At 37.3% G+C, this 23,672-nt stretch overlaps 3 protein-coding genes across 4 annotated transcripts in view; all 3 read right to left on the bottom strand.

The window, feature by feature from the left end:
- LOC131308069 (uncharacterized) overlaps positions 1-9,440 on the bottom strand; it is a 45,930-nt gene extending 36,490 nt beyond the window's left edge. Inside the window, exons 1-5 of one of the 2 annotated variants that reach the window (XM_058334883.1) lie at positions 9,288-9,440; positions 8,989-9,015; positions 8,682-8,804; positions 7,323-7,572; positions 6,301-6,390 (exon numbers count right to left, since the gene is read on the bottom strand). In XM_058334883.1, coding sequence (XP_058190866.1) covers positions 6,301-6,390; positions 7,323-7,572; positions 8,682-8,804; positions 8,989-9,015; positions 9,288-9,343 — 546 coding nt within the window. In that variant the 5' untranslated portion in view covers positions 9,344-9,440. The remainder of the gene's footprint in view (positions 1-6,300; positions 6,391-7,322; positions 7,573-8,681; positions 8,805-8,988; positions 9,016-9,287) is intronic. The other variant, XM_058334885.1, reaches the window with a different exon arrangement.
- A 3,611-nt stretch (positions 9,441-13,051) lies between these two features.
- Positions 13,052-14,758, bottom strand: LOC131307122 (uncharacterized). Its single transcript, XM_058333532.1, has 4 exons — positions 14,654-14,758; positions 14,303-14,359; positions 14,125-14,211; positions 13,052-13,762 (listed from the first exon to the last, which is right to left on the bottom strand). Exons 1-4 carry the CDS (start codon positions 14,756-14,758, stop codon positions 13,052-13,054), a joined length of 960 nt encoding a protein of 319 aa, XP_058189515.1.
- Positions 14,759-16,607: 1,849 nt separating this feature from the next.
- LOC131308066 (uncharacterized) overlaps positions 16,608-23,672 on the bottom strand; it is a 133,193-nt gene continuing 126,128 nt past the window's right edge. Inside the window, exon 29 of the mRNA XM_058334879.1 lies at positions 16,608-17,561. Coding sequence (XP_058190862.1) covers positions 16,770-17,561 — 792 coding nt within the window. The 3' untranslated portion in view covers positions 16,608-16,769. The remainder of the gene's footprint in view (positions 17,562-23,672) is intronic.

The raw sequence follows: 23,672 nt of genomic DNA, 5'->3' as shown, positions 1-23,672 counted from the left end.
GATTTTAACAAATGAAACAAAACAGAAGGGAAAGATCTTAACAATCGAAGTTTGAAACTTTAATGTAGGGAAAGTGTTACTGGTGTAGGAAATCAGCATGCAAGTCTTCCCCACGGCACTTGCACCGGCCGTCACAAACTTTATGGCCCCGTCGTTGTCATTAAATCAGGAAAGCAAAGTTTGCAAAATGGAGGAAGATGAGACCTGTTCATTGCATCTTCAACTGCATGAATTGAACCGCTGGAGAATGAATTGAATCGACGCACTCATTTTCTCCAGATCTTGACGATTGAAAACCGTTGGGGTTGGAAATTGGAACAAATTTGAAAGTGATCGTGACTTTGATCGTGGATAAAGAGAGTTTATTTGAGTTAGAAGCAGATAATGTGGGTCAATTGGGGAGAGAGAAAGAGAGAAAAAGGAGGGGGGGGGGGGGCTGCAGTCGATCTGATTTACTTAAAGGTAGACTTTTAAAAATTCATCATTATTGCCCTTTTCACTTATGAATTCATCCTATCCTTTTCAGCAACTTATGATTTCGTCCTTCTCATACTTTTAATATCAATATTACATTTTGAGTGTTGTATATATACTAGGGTTTGCCCGTGCCTAAAGGCACGACGCATCGCATTTTGAACACAATTAAAATAAATTGCGAAACTATTGATCACCCCCGCCAACGAAACTAATTTATACGGGAATATTTTTTTTAAAAATTACGTGAAAACAGAGTTCTTTTAATGCATACTTGTGTCCAAAGAGGCGGATCAAACAATTAGCTCACATGCAAATCAACACTGTAACTGTGAACAAAATATCAACTTGTTCATGTAACACTGAGGGATCGTTCAAAATTTCAAAATAGCGCACACACACACAGGGTGTTCGGTCTTAAAGAAAATCACAAGTGGGCGTCGACTTTGGGAGCAGAGAGCTAGAAGAAGAAGATGTGTGTGTGTGTGTGTGTGAGAGAGAGAGAGAGAGAGAGAGAGAGAGAGAGAGGAGGAGGAGGAGGAGGAGGAGGAGAGAGAGTAAGATATGAATTTTGAACGTGAGGTTTAATTAATGCCAATTGTGCAATTACTATTATTTGAGAGAGAGAGAGGGAGCTGCAAGATTTATGGAGCAAATCAATAGTTATGATTTATAGAGAGATAAGATTCAAAAACCGTTCTCCCTTATTATGTATAATATATATATATATATATATATATATATATATAATACAAACTTTTCGATTTCATGGTAAATTATTTGTAGCATTTATCATGAAATATGTCTGTATGTTCCTATCATTTCATGGTTAATTATTTAGACCATTTACCATGACACTATTTCATGGTTAATTATTTGGACCGTTTACCATGAAACTAGTCCGACGAAATCTGTTAAGCCGCTGCGCGGACCAATTCATATAAGGATAGTTTAGGATGTACAAAAACTTATGTTTACATCCTAAAATTATCGTCTATATAGGCCAAGAATTTTAGAATGAAATCATAAGTTATTTAGATCCCAAAATTCTTGTCTAAATAGGCTGAGAATTTTAGGATGAAATCATAAGTACTTTACATCCCAAAATTCTTGTCTATATAGGCCGAGAATTTTAGGATGAAATCATAAGAATTTACATCCCAAAATTCTTGTTTATATATGCCTAGAATTTTAGGCCGAGAATTTTAGAATGAAATCATAAGTAATTTACATCCCAAAATTCTTGTCTATAAATGCCTAGAATTTTAGAATGAAATCATAAGTAATTTACATCCCAAAATTCTTGTCTATATAGGCCTAGAATTTTAGGATCAAATCATAAGTAATTTACATCCCAAAATTCTTGTCTATATAGGCCAAAAATTTTAGGATGAAATCATAAGTAATTTATAGAGCTGCTCAAAAAATCCGGTGAACCATGAAACCGGTCCGGACGGAATCGATCTGTACCTTTTGGATTTTTTCCGTGGATTAATGGTCCGGACACAGATTGAAAAATTAAAAAACCGTGACTCGCGGTTCGGTCCACGGATTTTCATTATGAAACGGTGAATTAACCAAACCGGACCGTGAGATATTTATTTTATATAAATAATAAATAAATATATAAATATATATGTGTATTTATATAATTAATTGTTAGTAATGTTAAAATTTTTTTCTACCAAGTTTAGTATTTTATCTTAATAATGGGATATAGTGTAGATATATAAAATATATGGGGTAAATTTTAGTTTTTTTTTTTTATATAAGTTATGGGTAATCCTAATTTAGTTTTACTAGTTCGTTTCTTTTTCAGTTTTCCTAATTTTCATTTCTTGTTCAAGTCGCCACTGCACCGTTCTTACTTCTTCGCCTCTTCCTCCTCCTCCTCCTCTCTCTCTCCGTTTCTTCAAAGTAACAAGTATTTTCTGATGGCCGGTGTTAAATTTAATTCTGAATATAATCTTCTTTCCTTTTAGTGTGGGACATAAGCTTGAGCTTTATTTTTGCTAAAATCCGTGGACAAAACCGTAACCGATCCGTGAGTTACGGATTGGATTAGAACCGAAACCGTAGGACTTTTGGTCCGGACACAGATTTCATTTTGTAAAAACCGTGACTAGTGGTTTGGTCCTCGGATTCCTAGAAATCCGAACAGAACCGGACCGGACCGCAAGCACCCCTTACTAATTTACATCCCAAAATTCTTGTCTTTATAGGCTGAGAATTTTTTAGGATGTAATTATAAGTAATTTACATCCCAAAATTCTTGTCTATATAGGCCGAGAATTTTAGGATATAATCATAAATAATTTACATCCCAAAACGTCATGTCATGGTAATTTAACCATCTATCGGTTTGAGGATGTCATGTGATATTTTTTTTATAGTAATTTAACCTTATTCCGTTGGCCAACTCGAAGAATGAAGAAAAAATGCAAAAATGTGGTCAACATATCATGTTATATTCCTAAAAATATCGATTCTTCAAATACATTCCATGATTAAAAAAAAATGGTAATTAATCATATTAAAATTTATCAAATCCCATTGAATTAGGAAAATAATCTAATCCAATCCCACTAAATTGGAAAAACAATCCAATCCAATCTACTAAATTAGGAAAGCAATATAACATAATAATATAACATAATATATGTATATCATACTAAAAATGGTAAGAAAGATAATTCACACACTGAAAAAATGAAAACATAAGCATGAAAAAAGGGCGGAATAAATTCTTACATGGCATGGATAAAGATGATGGATATTAAATATTCCTTATTTAGAATCCTACACACCAAATGTTATACTTATAATACAAAGGGTATTTTTGTAATTTTAATATTTCAGTTTGGGTAATGGTTCGGTGTGGGCTTCGGTTCGGATAACAGTTAAACCATAACCGAACTGATACCCGTTCGGTTATCCAAGGCCTCAACCATACCCATATCCATGGGAAAAAATTCGGTTATGGTTCGGGAAAAAACTTTAGTTACGGTTCGGGAAAAAATTTCGGTTAAGGTTCGGATACCCATCGGTTCAATACAAATTGCCATCTCTAATCCCACCACCAGTGTTATAAACCTTTTTCTCTCCGAATTGCGCATTAGTCTGACTCACTTGCACCTTATCCTCTGGATTCTTGATTTTATATTGGTTTGGTCTGTCAACGAAAAGGATCTCCTTTGGCTCCGGACTAGCTGCTGAAGAGGAGGAACCCGGGTTTTTGTTCACTTTCTTACTTGCTTTCAGCTCTTCGCACTTGTCCATGTGTTTTCTCCCTTGAAGATGAGAATTCAATTCCTCCTCACATGTGGTTGTCACCTGGCATAAAGCACAAGTCCACTCTCTCTGAACTTTCTCTGAATCGGTTATCTCCACAGCTTTTTTCTCTCCACCAGCTGCTGCAACTGTCTCCCCTTTAATTTCCCCAGCACCAACTGTTTTCTTCTCATTTTGAGCAAGATTTGGCACGACACGCTTCACCTGCCAACGAGGTGGGTTGAGGTTTGATCGCATCGTTGGTAATCTTGCTGCCTATGGAAACAACATAGCAAATCTCATGGCTTTGTTTTGACCAGCAGGTATGCGGACGTACTAATGCTGTGTTTGGATCAAGGATCTGTGGAGGAATTTCCGGTGGGAGAAAAAACAAGCCAAGGATTTGTGTTATTAAATATAAGGTGTATTGAAGAAGCTAGATTTATTTCTTAGATTTCCCTATAATTCCGCTTTCCTTGGTAAATCCCATCACACATCCATGATCCGCAGTCACGAAAGTTCATATAACAGAAACCAGTAGAAAGCAACTGTAGAGATGGGTAATAGATAAATACAAGAATCGAAGCTGGGCGAAAAAGCAGCAACTAAAAAACCAAAGTCCAAATGAAAACTTGACCGGCGATGCTCTACCTGTTCTGTTGCAACTGCTGGATTTTTGCCCTTCAATTGCCCAGTAGTGGCAACAGCTTTCTTCTGATTTTGAGCAAGATTTGGCTCTACACAATTGACCTGCAAAAGAAGTGAGTTGAGGTCTGATTGTATGGTTGCTGATCTTGATATTGGAGTGAAGAAGCAAGATTTATTTCCATAAAACATCAATGATCCGAAAACAGCTTAGAAAGATGTGGGCATATAATAAAAACCAGCAGAAAGCAGCAGTGGAGATGGGAAAGAGAAGTTAAATACAAGAATGAAAGTTGAATGAAAGAAAGAAGCACCAAAGATACCAAAGTAACAAAAATTCCATGGAGATGCTACCTGTTCTGTTGCAACTGCTGGACTTTCATCTTTCAATTCCCCCGCATTGGCATTCTCCTTATCAACATGAGGCTCACTCACTTTGGACTGGAAAAAGAAATGGTTGGTTTATCGCGTTCCTCTTTAAATGAAAGCATTAAATTCAATACGAAAAACGATAGAAAACCTCACCAATTTTGTTGCAGCTACTGGACTTTTCTCTGGTACTTCCACTGCTCTCGCATCCACCTTGCCAACATTAGGTTCTTCGTATTTGGACCAATGTTCTAAAAAGCGCTCGGCGCTAGGCGGGCGGCCGACCACCTTCAAGCTTCAAGACCTATTAATCGGCCATTAATCGCCTTTTAGCAATTAGTCGTTTTTTTTTTTTTAAATATTCTACAACCTCCCTACCATCAATAATCACAGTTTTTCTAGTTGATGTGATATATCTTCTCTACCATCAATACTTACTAGTTACTACACATCTACCGGTCTACACGGCTACGGCCTACACCAAACAGTCCAAACCATAAATTTACAATATTACACTACTCTGCTACTCAGACTCAAGTGTTAAATTTTGTCCAAAAAAAAAAAAAATACTACTCACTACAGAGAGAGGGGGGATCAAGAAATTAGAGAGAGAGAGAGAGAGAGAGAGAGAGAGAGAGAGGGATCGAGAGTTACAGCAGTCAACAATGAGGCGCAGTAGCGGTGAATGGTGATGAAAGGCATCGGCGATGGCTAGCGTCGGCGATGATCGGTGTCGGTGATGAGAGGCGATCGTCGATTTACTGGCGTCAGCAGTAGGCGATGACTGGGTTTCTTCCCAGACCCAGATCGAATGAGAGCCCTAACTCAGTAATTCAAAGCCCTAAATAACCTGGTACGAGTATAACAGTTTCCCCCTTCGTTTTCTAAAAATTCAGATTTACCTCGCCTAATCGCCCATTAGCCGATTAATCGCCCATGAATCGATTAATCGCCCATGAATCGATTAATCGCCTATCGCCGCCTAGATGCCGACCAATTAAGCGGCGATTAATCGCCGCCAAAGCCCGATTAATCTTCTAGCCGCCTAATTCAACCTTTTAGCCATTAATCTCATCGGTCAGCCGAAATTTCCGATTAATCGCCCATTAATCGGCAATTAATCCCGCCTTTTAGAACACTGATTTGGACTAAGAAAAAAGATGGATTACACGTTATACCAACCAATTAAATTAATGAAAACATACGCGAATATAACTATAGCTGTTTGTACAACTTCTTTAACAAAACTCAATCATGATATAACAAATTTTGAACAGGGGTAAGACATCGGAAAGAAAAAGCCTACTCAGTGCTAGCTCCTTGGTTTATTCTACTTAACACTGACGAAACTCATTTCCCCATGAAATATAACAGGACAAGACTTGAAATGGTAAAACTACCAGCAAGTTTTTCCATCTTCGAATTTTAGGAAGCACTGTACTTTTCCTGGAGGGGAGTGTCTTTCCCCACAAACTAAGCAGACCAACAGTAGACACCCATTGAAATTAACAGCAGAAACGTATACAATCCAACTGTAGTTACCGGGATGGCTGCAGCTGTTTCCTTTTCCTCTGTGGAAGTCATTGCCTTCGTCATCACTTCCACGCCAATGTCAGGCTTTGTATGCTTGGACTGAAGCAAACGGAAATGGTATTTAGTTATTTATTTTACGGTCATAGAGATGTATATAAACATTAGAGAGAGAGAGAGAGAGAGACTGACTTTGTTGCACAAATTCCACATGTAAAAATTGGGCAGATTTAATGATAGGTCCACTATAGACATTTCATAAGTCCACAAGTCCACCTAATAGTTTTGTAAAGCCACAAGTTCAAACAACCTAAACCCTAGGGTACCCTATGAAAATGCCTAAAACCCTAAACCCTATGAAAGTGCCTAAACCACTAAAATCCTATAATAAGAAAGTGCACCATAAAACCTTATAAAAGTGCCTAAACCCTAGGGCACCCTACGCTAGGATAATATACCCTACCCTAGGGTACCCTATCCTATAATAAAAAAGTGCACCCTAAAATCTTATGAAAGTGCCTAAACCCTAGGGTACCCTAAAATAGACTTGAGACCTTACAAAATTAATAGGTGGACTTGTGGACTTATGAAGTTCACATAATGGACGTAAGACTAATTTTCTATAAAAATTGAGAAGACACTCATATTTGTTAATGTACAAACCAATAAGCCAACTATATCTAATGATTTCAATTACAAATCCAACTGCACTAACTTTGGATCATGGATTTGTGACAAGATTTTTTAAAGGAAGATGGGGAATTAAAAAAAGTAAATTTAGCCTTTTCACTTCTTTTCTCTGAAATCATTTCGTTTTCCTCCACTAATTCAATCTGAAATTCTTAATGTGAACACAACCAAAGAGTGCATTTAGGCATAGATTGGCATGTAGAAGATGCAGGCATATTAACATTTACATGTAATGACCCTATATCTCACGTTGAATATGAAATTCCATGACTTGATGCCACTGCTACAAAATGTCGTGCCATTAGACAACTTCTTATCTATTGCTGCCAGGCTCACTCACTTACCTTCCGATCAAGGAGTTTCTCCAAAGCTTCAGATCCATTCTCTTGAACATACCTATCTACAGCAGCTAGAAAACTTTCAGCATCCAGATTCTTGTCCTTCTTGGGTTTAATGAAGTATTTGATAGCAGCTCGAGGATCCACAGATAAGCATGGGCGAAGCAGCCACTCATAAACATAAGAAGCACCATTAAAATCAGGTAGCACCAACAAGCACATGGCCAGTAGCTTGATGTAAGGCCAGACTGGAAGCCTAGTGTGCAAAAATGAGGAAATGAATAAAGCACAATCTATGCTCTTAATGAAAAGTGAAAATCCTGTATCAAATTGAACAATTCCTAAAAAGCATTATGACATGCAGCTGTAGTTATCCACCAGTTGTATTCTGAATTTCTCATCTTCTTGGTGCTAAATCTACCCAAAAGAGGATGCTAAGTTTTGGGAGGACAGGTGAAAATACTGCATTTGAGGCAGAAACGATATATTTCACCTGAATTCCTCGCCATTTTATGTCGTAGGATACTCAGAGTTTCCGTATTAATTTATATGGGGAAAAAGCCAAGGAGATTCATATCTCGCCAAACATGCATGTTGTAATACAAGTTTTGACCTATAAGTGTTCCTTTTTAGTTAGAATACAAACATCTAAATTTCCCCCTTAGTCACTTGGAATTTTGGGGACACATAGCTTTGTATCGGAGCTGAAACTTGGTGATACCGTTTTGACAGAGGACACAAAACATATGGTGCATTCCTAGCAAGCCGCTAAACCATTAGACTACTAAACCAATCACCTAGCACCGTCAAAAGAATTATCTTCGTACAAAATTAAATGGACCTCATTTTGATGTTCGACATGAATCCTAAATAATCCTTGGGCATAGCCCAGCCTTTGTCCCTTTTTGTAGGGGCGGCTTTACCATGGGTTTAGGGGCTTGAACCCCTCGATACAAAAAATGCATGGGAAAATATTCTTTTATACATATAAAGTAAATTTCCTTTAGCATGGATCATTCATGTGGAGTTAAAATAAATAAAAGTTCAATTAAATTGGGGTAGTTGAATAGTATAATTCATCTCTTTTTAACATTGAAGACTTGCCGTGGCATATTGTACAATACAAAGGGTTATATGATGGAGTATCCTTTTATAAAACAATCGAATTTATATGTACAAATTCCTTATGATTATAATATATCTTTCCAAGTTAGAGTTTATTCTTGTGAAAAACTTTCCCGTCATTACACATTATATTTTTGTCCTGGATGAAAATTCTTGAGCCGCCCCTGCCTTTTTGTGCACATAAACAATGGAATAAAAATATTAAGCAAAATCCCTAGGGTATACAGCAGACTTAATTACCAGTCAATAAGTTTCACAAAAGCAAGCTCAAAGAGAGAAACCAGAGAGAAAAGAATCCAATAGGCCACCACATTTCGCATCTCCGAATAGGAATTATTCTCGACTGCCCAAATCGAGGCATACCTGCCCAAAAGAATATCTCTACATTAGCACAGTATATCAAGTTTACCAGACTCTATTTCGTAAACAGAAGTCTGAACATTTTACACAGTTACACTTTTATATATCACTGAATAATTAATGCAATACATACAAACATAGTATATGTCTTGAGAGAGAGAGAGAGAGAGAGAGAGAGAGAGATTACAGAGGACAGCCCAGACCAAAGAGAGGCCTGCAAGTAAAATAGAATAATACGTCAGAGAATATTCAAAATGGACATAAATTACACCAAATGTAAATAATAAGAGCTTGAAACTAAACAGAACAGAATAAGTAGGTAAAGATGCTTTGATTGACAAGGATCATCAAGTATCCAACACGAAATTTCGAGTAGAAAACCAAACAAAGAGTATAGGGAAACTATAAAGCGTTTTCCTTTCGCTTTCTAAACAGGGTTTTGTTTGAAGCTGAGTAGTAGAAAACAAGTGAATTGGATTGGAGTACCAAGCAAGCAAGTCGAAGCATTTGAATGCAAACTTGAGAAAACCCACTAAACCCATCTGGAAATTCGATCTCTTTCTTTCTGGCTTTTGTTTTCTCGGTTTTCCCTGGGTTTTATTGTTAATTACCAAAAAAAAAAAGAGTACGATTTTGACGCGTAAAGTACTTTTCCCGGAAAGAAGAAAGAGAAATTCGAATAGGCGTGTAGAGAAACACGGGTGGAACTTGATAGGTACTCGGTAGCAAATTATTGAGGAGGCTTTCTAATTGGGTAATGCTAAATCCACGACGACAACTTACTGCATGAGCATCGCAATGGAAATAATTAAAATCGATAATTAAAATATATCATGTCAGCATTTGATTATTCATTTAGTTTATAATCAAACTTAATAAATTTGATTTCCACATTGGTTATTTTTGTATCCCTATAAAAAAAACCCCACAATACGCAATGCATTTATGTCTAATTGTAAACGAGTTCCAATCACGCACCCGACCACACCAAATTATTCGTCTCGATGAGATGATTCTAATGTGAGGTGTTTTTTAATTTTTTAGTTTTGAATTTGGTTATTGGGTTTGGTTATTGAGTTTTGATTATTGGTAAAAGTTGTTAAGTTTGGTTATTCAAAGGTCAAAATTTGATGAGTTGCTAAGAGATCGCTAAGTTTGGTTATTACAATGTGAGCACTTTTTTGAGCAAACATTGCTAACTTTAGCAACCTTTTAGTTTTGATTATTACATTGTGGATGCTCTAATGCCACGACAATTTTGGCGACTTGAATTCGAATAGGCCCAGAGATTCCCTGTCCGACCCCAATCTAGACAGGCCCACAGAGTTCTGTCCGATCTCCTCTCGGTCGTTGATCTTGTACATCCACGGTTGAGATGTGCCGAGTATTTTTTGCTCTAAAGCATTATCGTTTTGATAAAAAACGTATTCGGCACATCTCAGCCATTAATTTGCGATATCAATGATCGAAAGGGGTGGGACAGGCCCTTATCCTGATTAGAGTCGAACAGAGGATCCGGACTCGAAGTACAGTTGGTGGAGGGAAAGTAAAAGAGAGAAGCTTTATAATTTATATGGATATAGAAAGTGGGAGTATGGTTTTCCTTCCTGTGAAGAAAGAAAGAATTATTTGTCAAAAATAGTAGTAATTATTTGCAAAGAAAGAATAATAAATGAAGAAAGAAATTATTTGTCTCTCTTTAATTTACAAAAGTACTCCCAATTTAGTTTGACAAAAAAAGCTTTTCACTTATTTGTTCTTGAACAAAATTTTCCTTTCTCGTACACTCTCAGAACAAAATCCCAAGCCAAATCAATAAGACGCCAACATTTCGTCAATAGTTCGAACAATCCTCAACCTGTCCGAGTACACAATTTAAAGGCCGCTTTTTGACGAACTCCTAAAAATCACGAATTAGCGAACCCTTCGAGTGGATACGCTGATTGATTTACGCAACATCAACGAATTCGCAATCTATCTTAATGGTGATGCTGATGGAGTTGGGTGACTCGAACGGGGGATTATGGTTGAGGATGAGAGAGAATGGAAAACGAACGAAAATTTTATAGACCTAATCTTTGGATCTTGATCTCTGTTTTGTGGGAAAGTGATTACGAGGGAAGCGAACAGAAAAATGAAAGTACAGAAGAGAGAGGCAATGAGAAGCAAAAAAGAACAAACAAGGTCAGTCCTGTCCAGTGATAGATGAGGGTAAATATGTCAGACTACATTAAATAGTTGTTGCCCTAAAAGAATTGGTCGTGGCATTATAGCCAATTTATTCCTTAATATCTTCAACATTTTGTATTGGGGAATCTTGAAGGATCTGTAGTCTTTTTTAGTTTTTGGTATCCAAATGTATTTTTGGGTTTCTAAAAATAAAAATTTTAAACCAAACTTTTAGAAAAAACGATATATCCCTCCAAGATTCTCTCATAAAGTTCAAAAAAAATTTAAAAATAGAGAATAAATTACAAAATTCACCCTAAATATGGAGATTTGATCTCCAAAATAGAGATATAAAGCTTGACTGGAGATGCTTGTAAAGGAAAAATAAAAGAGAAATGGAAAAGAAGAGGAAATTTTATAAAATTTCATTTCATTGTTTGATTTGTAGAGAAAGAAAAGAAACAAGTTCAATTTTCTATCCAATTTCTTCTTGACTTTCTCTCTAATTTTCCTTGTTAAAATTTTTCCTTCCTTTCTCCTTCCAACCCCAAGTTCAAAACTGAGAGGGGGAAAAGTGTGGATTACATTTATATTTTATCTTCTTTATCTTTTGGGTAAATATCACCAAGGGAGTATTTTGTACGGTCCGTTTCAAATGTGGACGTTCTCATTTTAGTTAAAACGCGGACCTCCTCATTTCTCTCATTTTCCGATCGAATTTTGATGATCCAAGCCGCTCAATGTGATCAGAATATGATTTTAAGGGTACTTGCAATAAATCAGCAAAAAAATGATCAGGAAGGACTTTATCTGAATAGTTTTTTATTAAACAGTTCAATAAAAAATTGTTCAAATCAAGTCCAACCCGGTCTCTCTTTTTTTTACTGATTTCTTGCGGGTACCCTTAAAATCACGTTTTGAACACATTGAGTGTCTCGGATCATCGAAATTCAATCGGAAAAGGGGGGTTCACATTTTAAGAGGTCCTCATTTGAAACTTTCTGTTATTTTGTATGCAATTCATTTTGTCCGTAATTTCTTCACTTTCTTGTGAAAGGGAGGAGAAAATAAGTGTATTGCTTCACCTATACGACTCTGATGATTCTCAATACTATTCAGATCATGAGTCAGTTATTTTGAAGTGTTGTGTGCAATAAATATGAAGTGAAGGAATAAAATAAAAGTGGCAAGAATAATTGTTGTTTTTTGCTTTCACTCTGGGAGAATAGTAAAGTAGTTTATTTGCTTACATAACTGAGATTCCCATCATGTAAAATATAGTCAAGGAATCTCATAATATAGTCTAACTTGTAAGATATGATTGTACTCTATGATATATTCAGGTCTCAAAGTGGAAGACATGGGCATATACTAGGTGCAGGTGATGTCACTCTCCATGTTTTAGATGCCTCCCTATGCTTATAGAAGGGAAGGGCCCCGATGTATTCTCAAACTTGTGCAATATTATTCTTGGGTTTGTTTTTTTATCATCGCTCTTCTTTGTGATTGTATTTTCTTAGTGATTGCATTTGTGGCATCAATGAAAAGTGTGAGAAAAATATAGAGAAAATTTCACTATGTTCAACACTTGATTTTCCTATTTTCTCTTAGCTTATTTTTCAAACCAAACGACTAAAGAGATTTTTTTCACCACCACCTCTGGTATTAAAGCAAGCAAACTTCAGACTCACATTGAGGCCGGCCGGGCAGGTATTAAAGGACTTTCTATCATTGTCCTTGGTGTAATTTGACAAGTCATTATGAGTGCGATCCTTGGCTCTGCTTCTTGACAGGAATTTGGTAATTTGACAAGTCACTAATGTTGATTCGCACACGAATACCCGGAAATTAAATCCTTCTCTAAACCTGTTGAATCTCAGAATACCCAGAAACAAGGGCACCAAATACTTTGTTAATTAATTCCGCAAAATACCAAAGAATCTGGAAGATAAAAGAGATTCTCTCTTAAAAACTCAATATCATTCAATCAATTCCCTTTGCATAAGACTTGCAAACATATTTATACTAAACTAGACTTGACTTGACTCGACTCTTAATATTCCCAAGATAAAATAAACAACCTAGAAACTAGAATCAACCTTTAGACTCCTTGTGCATATAGAAAAACTAAATGACTCTTCGGTCGACTCAATGACTCTTTGATTAACGAATGACTCCGAGAACGATGACTGAAAATTAAATAGATACTTAGACAAAAAATTAAAGACAAGATTAGAAGAATTGAGAATCGTCCCCTCAATTCTAGCAGCTTCATTATGCTCCTGCATCAATTTTCCTTCAAGAAATAATATGAACTTTTTAGGGGTGGGGCCGGGCACCTCCGGCCCCGCAAGATACCTCCGCCCCTGCAAATGATTTATCTCACCATCGGTGTTTTTGTTCACTTGCATACTTGCTTTCAGCTCTTGAGCCTTGTGTTTTCTCCCCTGAAGATGAGAGTCCAAGATCTTCTCACTTGTGGCTGTCACCTGACATAAAGCACAAGTCCACTCTCTCTGAACTTTTTCTGAATCAGTTATCTTCACGGCTTTGTTCTCTCCACCAGCTGCTGCCAATGTCTTCTCTTTGATTTCCTCAACGGCAACTGTGTTCTCCTCATTTTGAGCAAGATTTGGCTCTACACACTTGACCTGCAAAAGAAGTGAGTCGTGTTGTGGTCTAATTGTATGGTTGCTGATCTTGCTTCCTTTCGAAACAACATAACAAATCTCATGGCTGTGTTTAGGATCATCAATATGCCCATGAATGAAGGTTGTGTTTGGATCAAGAATCTGTGACGGAACTTCTGGCTAGGGAAAAAACAAATAAAGGATTTCTGTTATCAACTATAAGTCTATTTTTCTCGCATTTTTTTCCCCATAACAAATCTCTCTACAAATCCTTGATCCAAATAGGGCGTATGGGGACAAAAACGAGTGAAAATAAAACAAGATAATGAAGTGAAGAAGCAAGATTTATTTCCATAAACCATCCATGATCCGAACACAGCCTTGAAAGATTGCAGAAGCTCATATAATAAAAACCAGCAGAAAGCAGCAGTGCAGATGGGAATGAGAAATTCAATACAAGAACGGAAGTTGAATGAAAAAGCACCGAAGAAATCTAAGTGACAAAAATTTGATGGAGATGCTACCGGTTCTGTTGGAACTGCTGGATTTTCATCCTCCAATTCCCCCGCATTGGCATTCTCCTTAGCAACATGAGGCTCTTTCACTTTGGACTGGAAAAAGAAATGGTTGGTTTATCGGGTTTCCTCTTTAAATGAAAGCATTATATTCAGTAGATAATAGTAATACGATAGGAAACCTAACCAATTTTGTTGCAGCTACTGGACTTTTCTCTGGCAGTGCCACTGCTCTAGCATCCACCTTGACAACATTAGACCTTTGTATTTACAAGACCAACATTTGCCTTTCCACTTGAAACTGTCGTCCCTTCGAATTTTACAGAATCAGACCTTTGTATCAGAGCTAAAAACCACACCAGTTAGTCACTTCGAATTTTGGGGAGTCGGAGCTTTGTATTAGAGCTAAACACCAGATTAAGTATAGACCAGATGCTACCTATATGAGAATCAGATCGGACAATTGCCATAGAGTACTCAAAACTCAAAAGAAAAGGGTTGTCATATAATCATTGTCAACAGAGTAGGTCTCCCTGACCGTCAGTTGTGGAGCACAGTGGCAGGTTACAACCCTCATGTGCATCATCGGTTTAGTGAGAGTGTAACCTTGTGTGTATGTAAGCTCTTTCAACACCCTCCCCATGCAAAGCGAGTTTGAATGGTGAGTCCAACCCAAAGTTTTTGATCATTTGTATCTGCTGCTAAAATTTGGTGATATATCGTAGTTCTAGGTGTAACGCATACCATCTTGTACCATTTTGACAAAGAACACCAAACTTATAGTGCATTCCTAGCAAGAACTAGCTCAACCATTAGGCCTAATTAACCCGGACCTAGAACCTCTTTAAGAAAATTCATTATCTTCGGTGACCCAAGCTGTCCATCGACTCAATAACATGGACCTCATTTTCATTGACTGGACATGACTTGGGTCGGCATCAATGTTCCCATTCCAGTTCCTTTACCCTTTTTTTTTCTCATTATCTGGCTCGAATGCATGATGCATCTTTTGTGAGCAATCTCAATTTATACGGTAACATGTACTTACGCAAACAATTTAAACAATATGCAAATGTAGTCACGTGTGTGGGACAGTGGGTGCACATGTTGTGCAATTAGGGTGAGTTTCCATTAAATGGTACTATTTTAGCTGATGTACTTGAGTAGAATGACTTGCCTTCAAATCCGAGAAAACATGGACTTCTAGTCCATATAGACAATATTGGCTCCAATACCAGTATAACTAAACTTCGGTTTCATCCAATTTGCAGGCAAGGGTTTAGTTCATTTTTACACTCAAGTTAAGACTGTAACTCAACAATGGAAGGATTTACCTAGATGCTTTGGAGTATCTCTGGCAATGCCTACTTCCCTAAAGTGAAAATTTAAAAATGGTGGGAGCCCTTTGGATGAAATTATACCATTCCAACATTGGTGTGTGTTATTACTTTTATTTATTTTTATGTCTTGTTTTACTTTTTGTGAGCACTTACGGGTGCACATGCGATAGTTAGAGTTGGCCCTATGCAAAAGAAACTACTCCCTCCGTCCTTAAATAAGTGTTCGGCATGCAAACCTCGGCTTTTAAAAAGATGCATTTATTTCGTTAAAAAAATTAAAATTTTCTTTTCACAAATGAACAGATCGATAACAATGAGTTCTATTAGATTATGAAAAAAAAATTAGATTTTTTAACAAAAAACATACATCTTTTGTAAAGCCTAGGTTTTCACCCCAGACACTTATTGAGGGACGGAGGGAGTATCAAAAGTTCTCTCTTTTTCTCCGAATTCCCTGACAGAATAAAATTTACCATACTTCCATTTGGTCCAAAGCGAAATGAATGATCAATTATCCTCAGAAAGATACCCATTTATCATTGCACTCAAACAGACACTAATCTACTCCTAGAGATCATAAGCAAAAAAATTGTAATGACCTGTACGTGGTGAGACTTTCCAACTCATATATTTTGATCACTCGGTACGTATCCCGTCCAATGGACAGACTAACACTACATTTACAAGGCTCAAAAGGGACCATTCCTGTTGCACCAGCTCTCTACCCAGACCAACTGAAATCATCAAAATCAATCCCGTAGTATTGAGGATGTAAATAGGAGACAGCCATGTTAATCTTTTAACTTGTTCACCCATCAGTTCCATTACCATCCAATTCCAACCACAAAACACCATACAAAATTGCAGCTTTGAATTTCACACTAAAATGCTTCCATAATCTTTGTAATACCCTCCACCCAAAGTATTGATTATGTGTTGTTGAGTGGATAAATGCTTCTTCCCTCCGAGATGAGAGGCCAAAGTACTCTCACTCTGCAGCTTAACATCACCGACACTGCACCAAAATTTAGTTTGATTCGTCCCACCACTGGTGTTATCTACCTTTTTCACTATGCATTGCTCATTAGTCCGATTCACTTGCACTTTTTGTTCCTTTTTTTTTTTTGTTGGCTTGACCAAGAAAACCATAGTAAGTTCCAAAGCTATACAAAACCATAATGTTACGTCCTTAAATCCTCAAAAGACTAACGTTACCTAAACTGCTAAACATTTGAATAGAAGAGCACAAATCATCTACTCCCAACAAAGACAATGTACATGACCAAAACTAAGCTGATTTAACTGAGGCTATCATCACTTAAAGCACTTGGCATCCAAAAGTGCCTCTCCTTCAAAGGGCTCCTGATCCTCTATCATCTGATTCACCCTCTCCTTCTGGTCTTCATCGCTTATGTCAACCTTCTTCCAATCATAGAGCTCCATGTCATAGCACTCATCGATTATGAATTGCGGTATTTGCTGACCGTGGAAAAGCCAGAGCCCCTTCACCTTGAATGGGGGCTCTGACCCGATAATCAGCATCTTCCCAAAGGCAAACTTTCGAGCCAGATCCATCCGTTGAAGAAATCCACCAACCTTGTTTAGGGTCACGAATGAAACAGTATTCTCGTCATTGTATTTGTAGTCACAGAACCAAAGAGAGTATCCCTCCGGATCGTACATGTCCCAGAAACCTTTGATTGCAACTTCACGGAAGTTGGTCTTGGTATTTGAGTAGAGCCTCTTCCAATCATCCAGTATCACCTTTGATAGCACCTTTTGTTCTTGTATCTTGGTTCTATTTTTTGGCTCCAAACTGGCTGCTGAAGAGGAGGAACCCTTGTTTTTGTTCACTTGCTTACTTGCTTTCAGCTTTTTAAACTTGGCCTTGTGTTTTCTCCCTTGAAGATGAGAATCCAAGTTCTTCTCACACGGGAATGTCACCAGGCATAAAGAACAAGCCCACTCTCTCTGAACTTTCTCTGAATCGGTTATCTCGACGGCTTTGTTCTCTCCACCAGCTGCTGCAACTGTCTTCTCTTTAATTTCCCCAGCGGCAACTGTTTTCTTCTCATTTTGAGCAAGATTTGGCTCTACACACTTCACCTGCCGACAAGGTGAGTTGAGATTTGATTCTATGGTTTCTAATCTTGCAAGATAGCAAATCTCATGGCTTTGTTTTGATCATCAGGTATGCAGAGGTACTAAGGCTGTGTTTGGATCAGGGATCTGTGGAGGAATTTCTGGTGGGAGAAAAAACCCAAGCAAAGGAATTCTGTTCTTAAATATAAGGTGTATTGGTTTCACATTACTTTTCATAACATATCTCTCCACAAATCCCTCTGATCATAATACAGCCTTGGGGAGGTGGGGGAAGGAAAAGCTAGATTTATTTCTTTGATTTCCCTATTCCCCTTTTGTTGGTAAATCCCTTTACACATCCATGATCCACACACGGCCTAGAAAGATTGCGAAAATTCATGTAACAGAAACCAGCAGAAAGCAACTGTAGAGATCAGAGACGGGAAAGAAATAAATACGAGAACGGGAGTTGCACAAAGAAAGCAGCACCTAAAAAACCGAAGTACAAATGAATATTTGACCAGTGCTGCTACCTGTTCTGTCGCAACTGCTGGATTTTCATCCTTCAATTGCCCCGTATTGGCATTCTCCATACCAACACTAGGCTCTTCCACTTTGGACTGGAGAAAAAAAAAACCTTTGCTCATCAGGGTTTCGTCTTGAAAAGAAAGCATTAATACAATAGGAAGAACGAAAGGAAACCTTACCAATTTTGTTGCAGCTATTGGTCTTTTCTCTGGTTGTTCCACTGCTCCAGCATCCACCTTGCCAACATTATGTTCTTCGTAGTTGGACTAAGAAAACAGATGGTTCATACATTATACTCACGAATTAAATTAATGAAAACGCATGCCAATCAACTATGGTTGTTCATACCAAAGAAGCACGGACAGGGATACATGATATGGACACGACATGGATACGCCAGGACACGGACAAGTCATTTCTCCAAAAATTAGGACACAGACACGTCGGGGACACGTCAAATGTAAAGTGTATTTGTGGTAAAGAGGTATGTTCTGATTCCGTACAAACATCAGAGACATTTTAATGTGTCCTTTTAATGTTCCAAGAGTGTTGCCAACATGTCCTAGAGTGTTCACAATGTGTCTAACTAAAAGAAATATAATCAAATCATAAGAAAAGTATTTGGGCATGTCCAATAAATGTCCGGAGAGTCTTATCGTGTCCGTGACCGACACGTGTTGGACAGGGATACGTGAGGCCGGTAGACGTGTCCATGCTTCTTAGGTTCATACAAATTTTCTAACCAAACCTCAATCGTTATGTAAAAAATTTCAAACAGGGGCAAACAAAACATCCTCAATGCCAGCTCCTTAAGTTTATTCTATTTAACCAGGATGCAACTCAACTCCACATGAAATATAACAAGACAAGACTTTAAATGGCAAAACTACCAACAGTTTTTCTCAGTCTCGATTTTTAGAAAGCACTTAACTTTTCCTGGAGGCCAGTGTCTTTCCCTGGAAACTAAGCAGACCAAAAGTAGATACCAATTGATATTAACAGCAGAAACCGATACAGTCCAACAGTAGTTACCCTGATTGCTGCAGCTGTTTCCTTCTCCTCTGTATTAGCCATTGCCTTGATCTCTTCCATGTCAATGTCAGGCTTTGTATGCTTCGACTGAAACAAAAGGAAATGGTAATTATACTCATAAGCAGATACAATGTTGCACATATTCCGTGTATCAAAATTGTGAAGACCCTCACAATTATTAACATAAAAACCAATAAGCCAACTCCATCTAACGATTCTGATTACAAATTCCAATGCACCAACTTTGGATCATGGATGTGTGATGAGATTTTTTTAGGGAAAGAAAAATGACCGGGAAATCAAGTCGTAAATTTAGCTTTCAGTTCATCTTTTTCCTAAATCATCTTGTTTCCCTTTGCATATCCCTTCCCAAACTCTTAACGTGAACACGACCAAAGAGTGCACCTATGCATAGATCGGCATGTAGAAGATGCAAGCATATATGACCAGGTCTGGCATTGAATATGAACTTCCATGACTCAATCCCTTTGCCACAAAAAGGTCCCATTTATATAACTGGTATAGTATGACCCCATTTGAAAACTTCTTATCTATCGCTGGCAGGAACTTCTGAGTGGCTTACCTTTCGATCAAGGAGTTTCTCCAAAGCTTCAGATCCATTCTCTTCAACATACCTCTCTGCCACAGCTAGAAAGACTTCGACACTATTAGATTTTTCCTCCTTGGGTTCAATGAAGTATTTGATAGCACCTCGCAGATCCACAGACAAGCATGGGCGAAGCAGGCACTCATAAACATAAGAAGCACGATTAAAATGAGGTAGCACCAAAAAGCACGTGGCCATTAACTTCATGTAAGGCCAGAACGGAAGCCTGGTATGCACTAATAAGGAAATGAGTTAAAGTACAATCTATGCTCTCACTGAAAAAACCCTGTATCAAATCGAACAATTCCTGAAAAGCATCATGACATGCAACTGTAGTTATCCACCTGCTGTATTCTCAATTTCTCATCCTTTCGGTGCTAAATCTACCCAAAAGAGGATGCTAAACAAAAGAGGATGCATTTGAGGCAGAAACGATTTATGTCACCTGACTTTCTCACCGTTTTATCTTGTAGGATACTTATTGACTCTGTATTAAATTATTAGAAAGTATATGGAAGAAGTCAAGGAGATTCATATCTCCCCAAATATGCATGTTCTTGTACAAGTCTCGGTCTATAGTTGTTTCGTTTTAGTGAGAAGACCAATATCTGAATTTTTACTCGAAACCCTTACTCACTTTGAATTTTGGGGACTCAGAGCTTTGTATCATAGTTGAACACCGCGTCAAGTATAAGACCAGACGCTACTATGTGAGAATCTGATCGGTAAATCTTCATAGAGTCACAAGAAAAAGGGTTGTCGTATGGTTATTGTCAATAGAATTGGTCTCCGTGACCACCATCAGTTGCGGAGCATGGTGGTAGGGTTATGACCCTTGTCTCCATGTCGGTTTAGTGAGATTGTAACCTTGTGTATATAAGCTCTTTGCCATTCTGACCGAGAATGGAAACATATAACTATAGTGCATTCCTAGCTAGGGGTAGATCAACCATTAGGCTACTTAACCAATCACGTAGAAGTTAGAACCCCATCAAAAACATTATTTTCGCCACTAGACCATGTCGAACAACACAAATAAATGGACCCTATTTTGATGTTCGACATGAATCCTAAATAATCCTTGGGCAAGCTTTATCACATTTTGAGCACATAAACTACAATGGAGCAGACTTAATTACCAGTCAATAAGTTTCGCAAAAGCAAGCTCAAAGAGAGAAACAAGGGAGAAAATAATCCAATAGGCCACCACATTTCGCATCTCCGAGTTGGAATTATTCTCGATCGCCCGAACTGAGGCATACCTGTTCAAGACATTATTTCTACATAAGCACACACGATATATACAGTTTATTGGACTCTAATTTAGCCGCTGAGCTTTGTACACTAAACTACCTGAATTTTATCCATGTAATAGTAAACTACTGTAATATAAACAACACACGCATATCTATCTAACATACAAATACAAAAAGAAAAATGTACAAACTACAAACACGTGTGTGTATATAAAAAATGCATATGTATATACATACATACATACACAGAGAGAGAGAGAGAGAGAGAGAGAGAGAGAGAGAGATTACAGAGGACAGCCCAGACCAAAGAGAGGCCTGCAAGTAAAATACATAATACGTCAGAGAGTATTGAACGTGGACATAAATTCTACCAAATGTAAATAGAAAGAGCTTGAAAGTTGAAACTAAACAGAAATGTAACAAACAAGTACTTGATTCACAAGGATCATCAAGTATCCAACACGAAATTCGGACATATTCGAGTACAAGACCAAACCAGAGTAAAGGGAAACTACTGGAGTAATAAAGTGTTTTCATTTAGCTTTTTAAACTAAACATGGTTCTGTTTGAAGGAAGAAAACAAGTGAATTGGATTGGAGTACCAAGCAAGCAAGTCGAAGCATTTGAATGCAAACTTGAGAAAACCCACTAAACCCATCTGGAAATTCGATCTCTTTCTTTCTGGCCCTTTTTTTTTCCGGGTTTTAATGTGGGAATGTGAAGTAACCACGATTTTGACGCGTAAAAGTGCTTTCCACTTCTCCCAGGAAAAAGAGAGAGGAATTCGAATAGCTCTACAGCAAAATCATCATAGTCATAACATCTTTACACTTTATCAATGGACCCAGGAACACCCTTGTATGTACATTCTAAGTCTCTCGGTCTCGGTGTTGATATGTAAAGAGGTTGTAACTATGTTTTTTTTTATAAGCATGTTGTAACTATGCTATAGATTTTTGTTGTAAATCAAGCATTTTGGTAAAGAAATACAGTTGGTGGAGGGAAAATGAAAGAGAGAAATAAATTAAATAGACATCCTATTTAGTAGACTTATTTAAGTATTCATCCTAATGGGTTTGAATACTTATGTCTCCATCCTCAAAATGCATTGTTGCCCAATTATAATTCTAGTTATATATTAATATAGAAATTGTGTATTGAATATTTTGAAACCCCTAGTTCTGTATAGCCTTAATTTGTGAGATTTGGTTGAGGTTATATATATATATCAGTCCACTTCTTATAAGGGCGCCCTTACCGTATTACGGTAAGGGCTTCCCCTTTTCTCCCCTTTCCTGACCAAATTTCGATGATCCGAGCCGCTCAATGTATTCAGAATGTGATTTTAAGGGTACCGACGAGAAATCAGCAAAAAAAAAGACCTGGAAGGGCTTGATTTGAACAGTTTTTATTTAAACCGTTCGATAAAATACAAAAAAAAAAGGCGCGGTTCAAGTCCTTTCCGGTCTTTTTTTTTTCTGATTTCTCGCGGGTACCCTTAAAATCATGTTCTGCAACATTGAGCGGCTCGGATCATCGTAAATTGGTCGGGAAAGGGACGTCCGTACCGTAATACGGTAAGAACGCCCTTACAAGAAGTTTTGTGTGTGTATATATATATATATATATATATATATATATATATAAATCTATAACATAGTTAAATTTTTCATCTTTAGACAAATTTATAACATAGTTAAAAATCTATAATATCTATAAAAATCTATAATATTTTTCATCTTTAGTCAAATTTTTTAACATTTTAGAAAACTTTTTGACTTTCAAATAGAAGTACGTTATATACATTCAAAAAGTAAAAAATAAGTAGAAAAACTGATTAAAAAATTTACTAAAAACGAAAAATATGGATGACAAAACAAGCAAAAAATTTGGAGATAATATTTATGAGATGTGAACCAAACAAAATAGTTTCCTTAAAAAATGGAGTATTCCAATCCTTGATATGGGTTATAACCGTTTGAATGGATCCGTTTCCAAGTCAAATTAGTCTCTTTAATTCAAGGGAGACTTATCCAAAAAACGCAACATTTTTTCATTTTTTAATTACTCAAAGTGATTTAATTTTGATAAAAATAGCTTTTCACCTAGTCGTTCTTGAACAAAATTGCCCCATATTTTCACTTACCAAATCATATTAACATTCTCCAAACAAGACGGGGTCAAGCCTTGAGGTTGTTTAGTAGGTTGGGGGACAAATCAGCCATAGGAGTACTCCGGGGTATAAACCAAGGCAACAAATGTTGAGCATACGACGATGCTGCCCGTTTTCATTTCGTGGAAGTCACCGGCAGAGGAAAGGGTTGTAGGTGATTAATTTGATCACTCGGTATTCTGCCCAATGGACAGACTAATACTATATTTACAAGGCTCAAAAGGGACCATCCCTGTTGTACAAGCTCTCTACCCAGACCAACTGAAATCATCAAAATCACTCCATAGTATTAAGGACGTAGATAGGAGACAGCCATGATAATCTTTAACTAGTTCACCCATCAGTTCCATTACCATCCTATTCCAACAACAAAAAACCATAGATAATAAGGGGTAAAGTGCTTTCCACAATACCCTATCCAAATAGGCCCTAAACTGCTTCCATAAACCTAATAATTCCCCCCACCCAAAGTATTCATTATATGTTGTTGAGTCTTGGATAAATGCTTCTTCCCTCCGAGATGAGAGGCCAAAGTACTC

This window comes from Rhododendron vialii, chromosome 11a (assembly GCF_030253575.1).
Source record: "Rhododendron vialii isolate Sample 1 chromosome 11a, ASM3025357v1".
Classification (NCBI taxonomy): Eukaryota; Viridiplantae; Streptophyta; class Magnoliopsida; order Ericales; family Ericaceae; genus Rhododendron; species Rhododendron vialii.
This window is presented reverse-complemented; position numbering and strand designations above follow the sequence as displayed.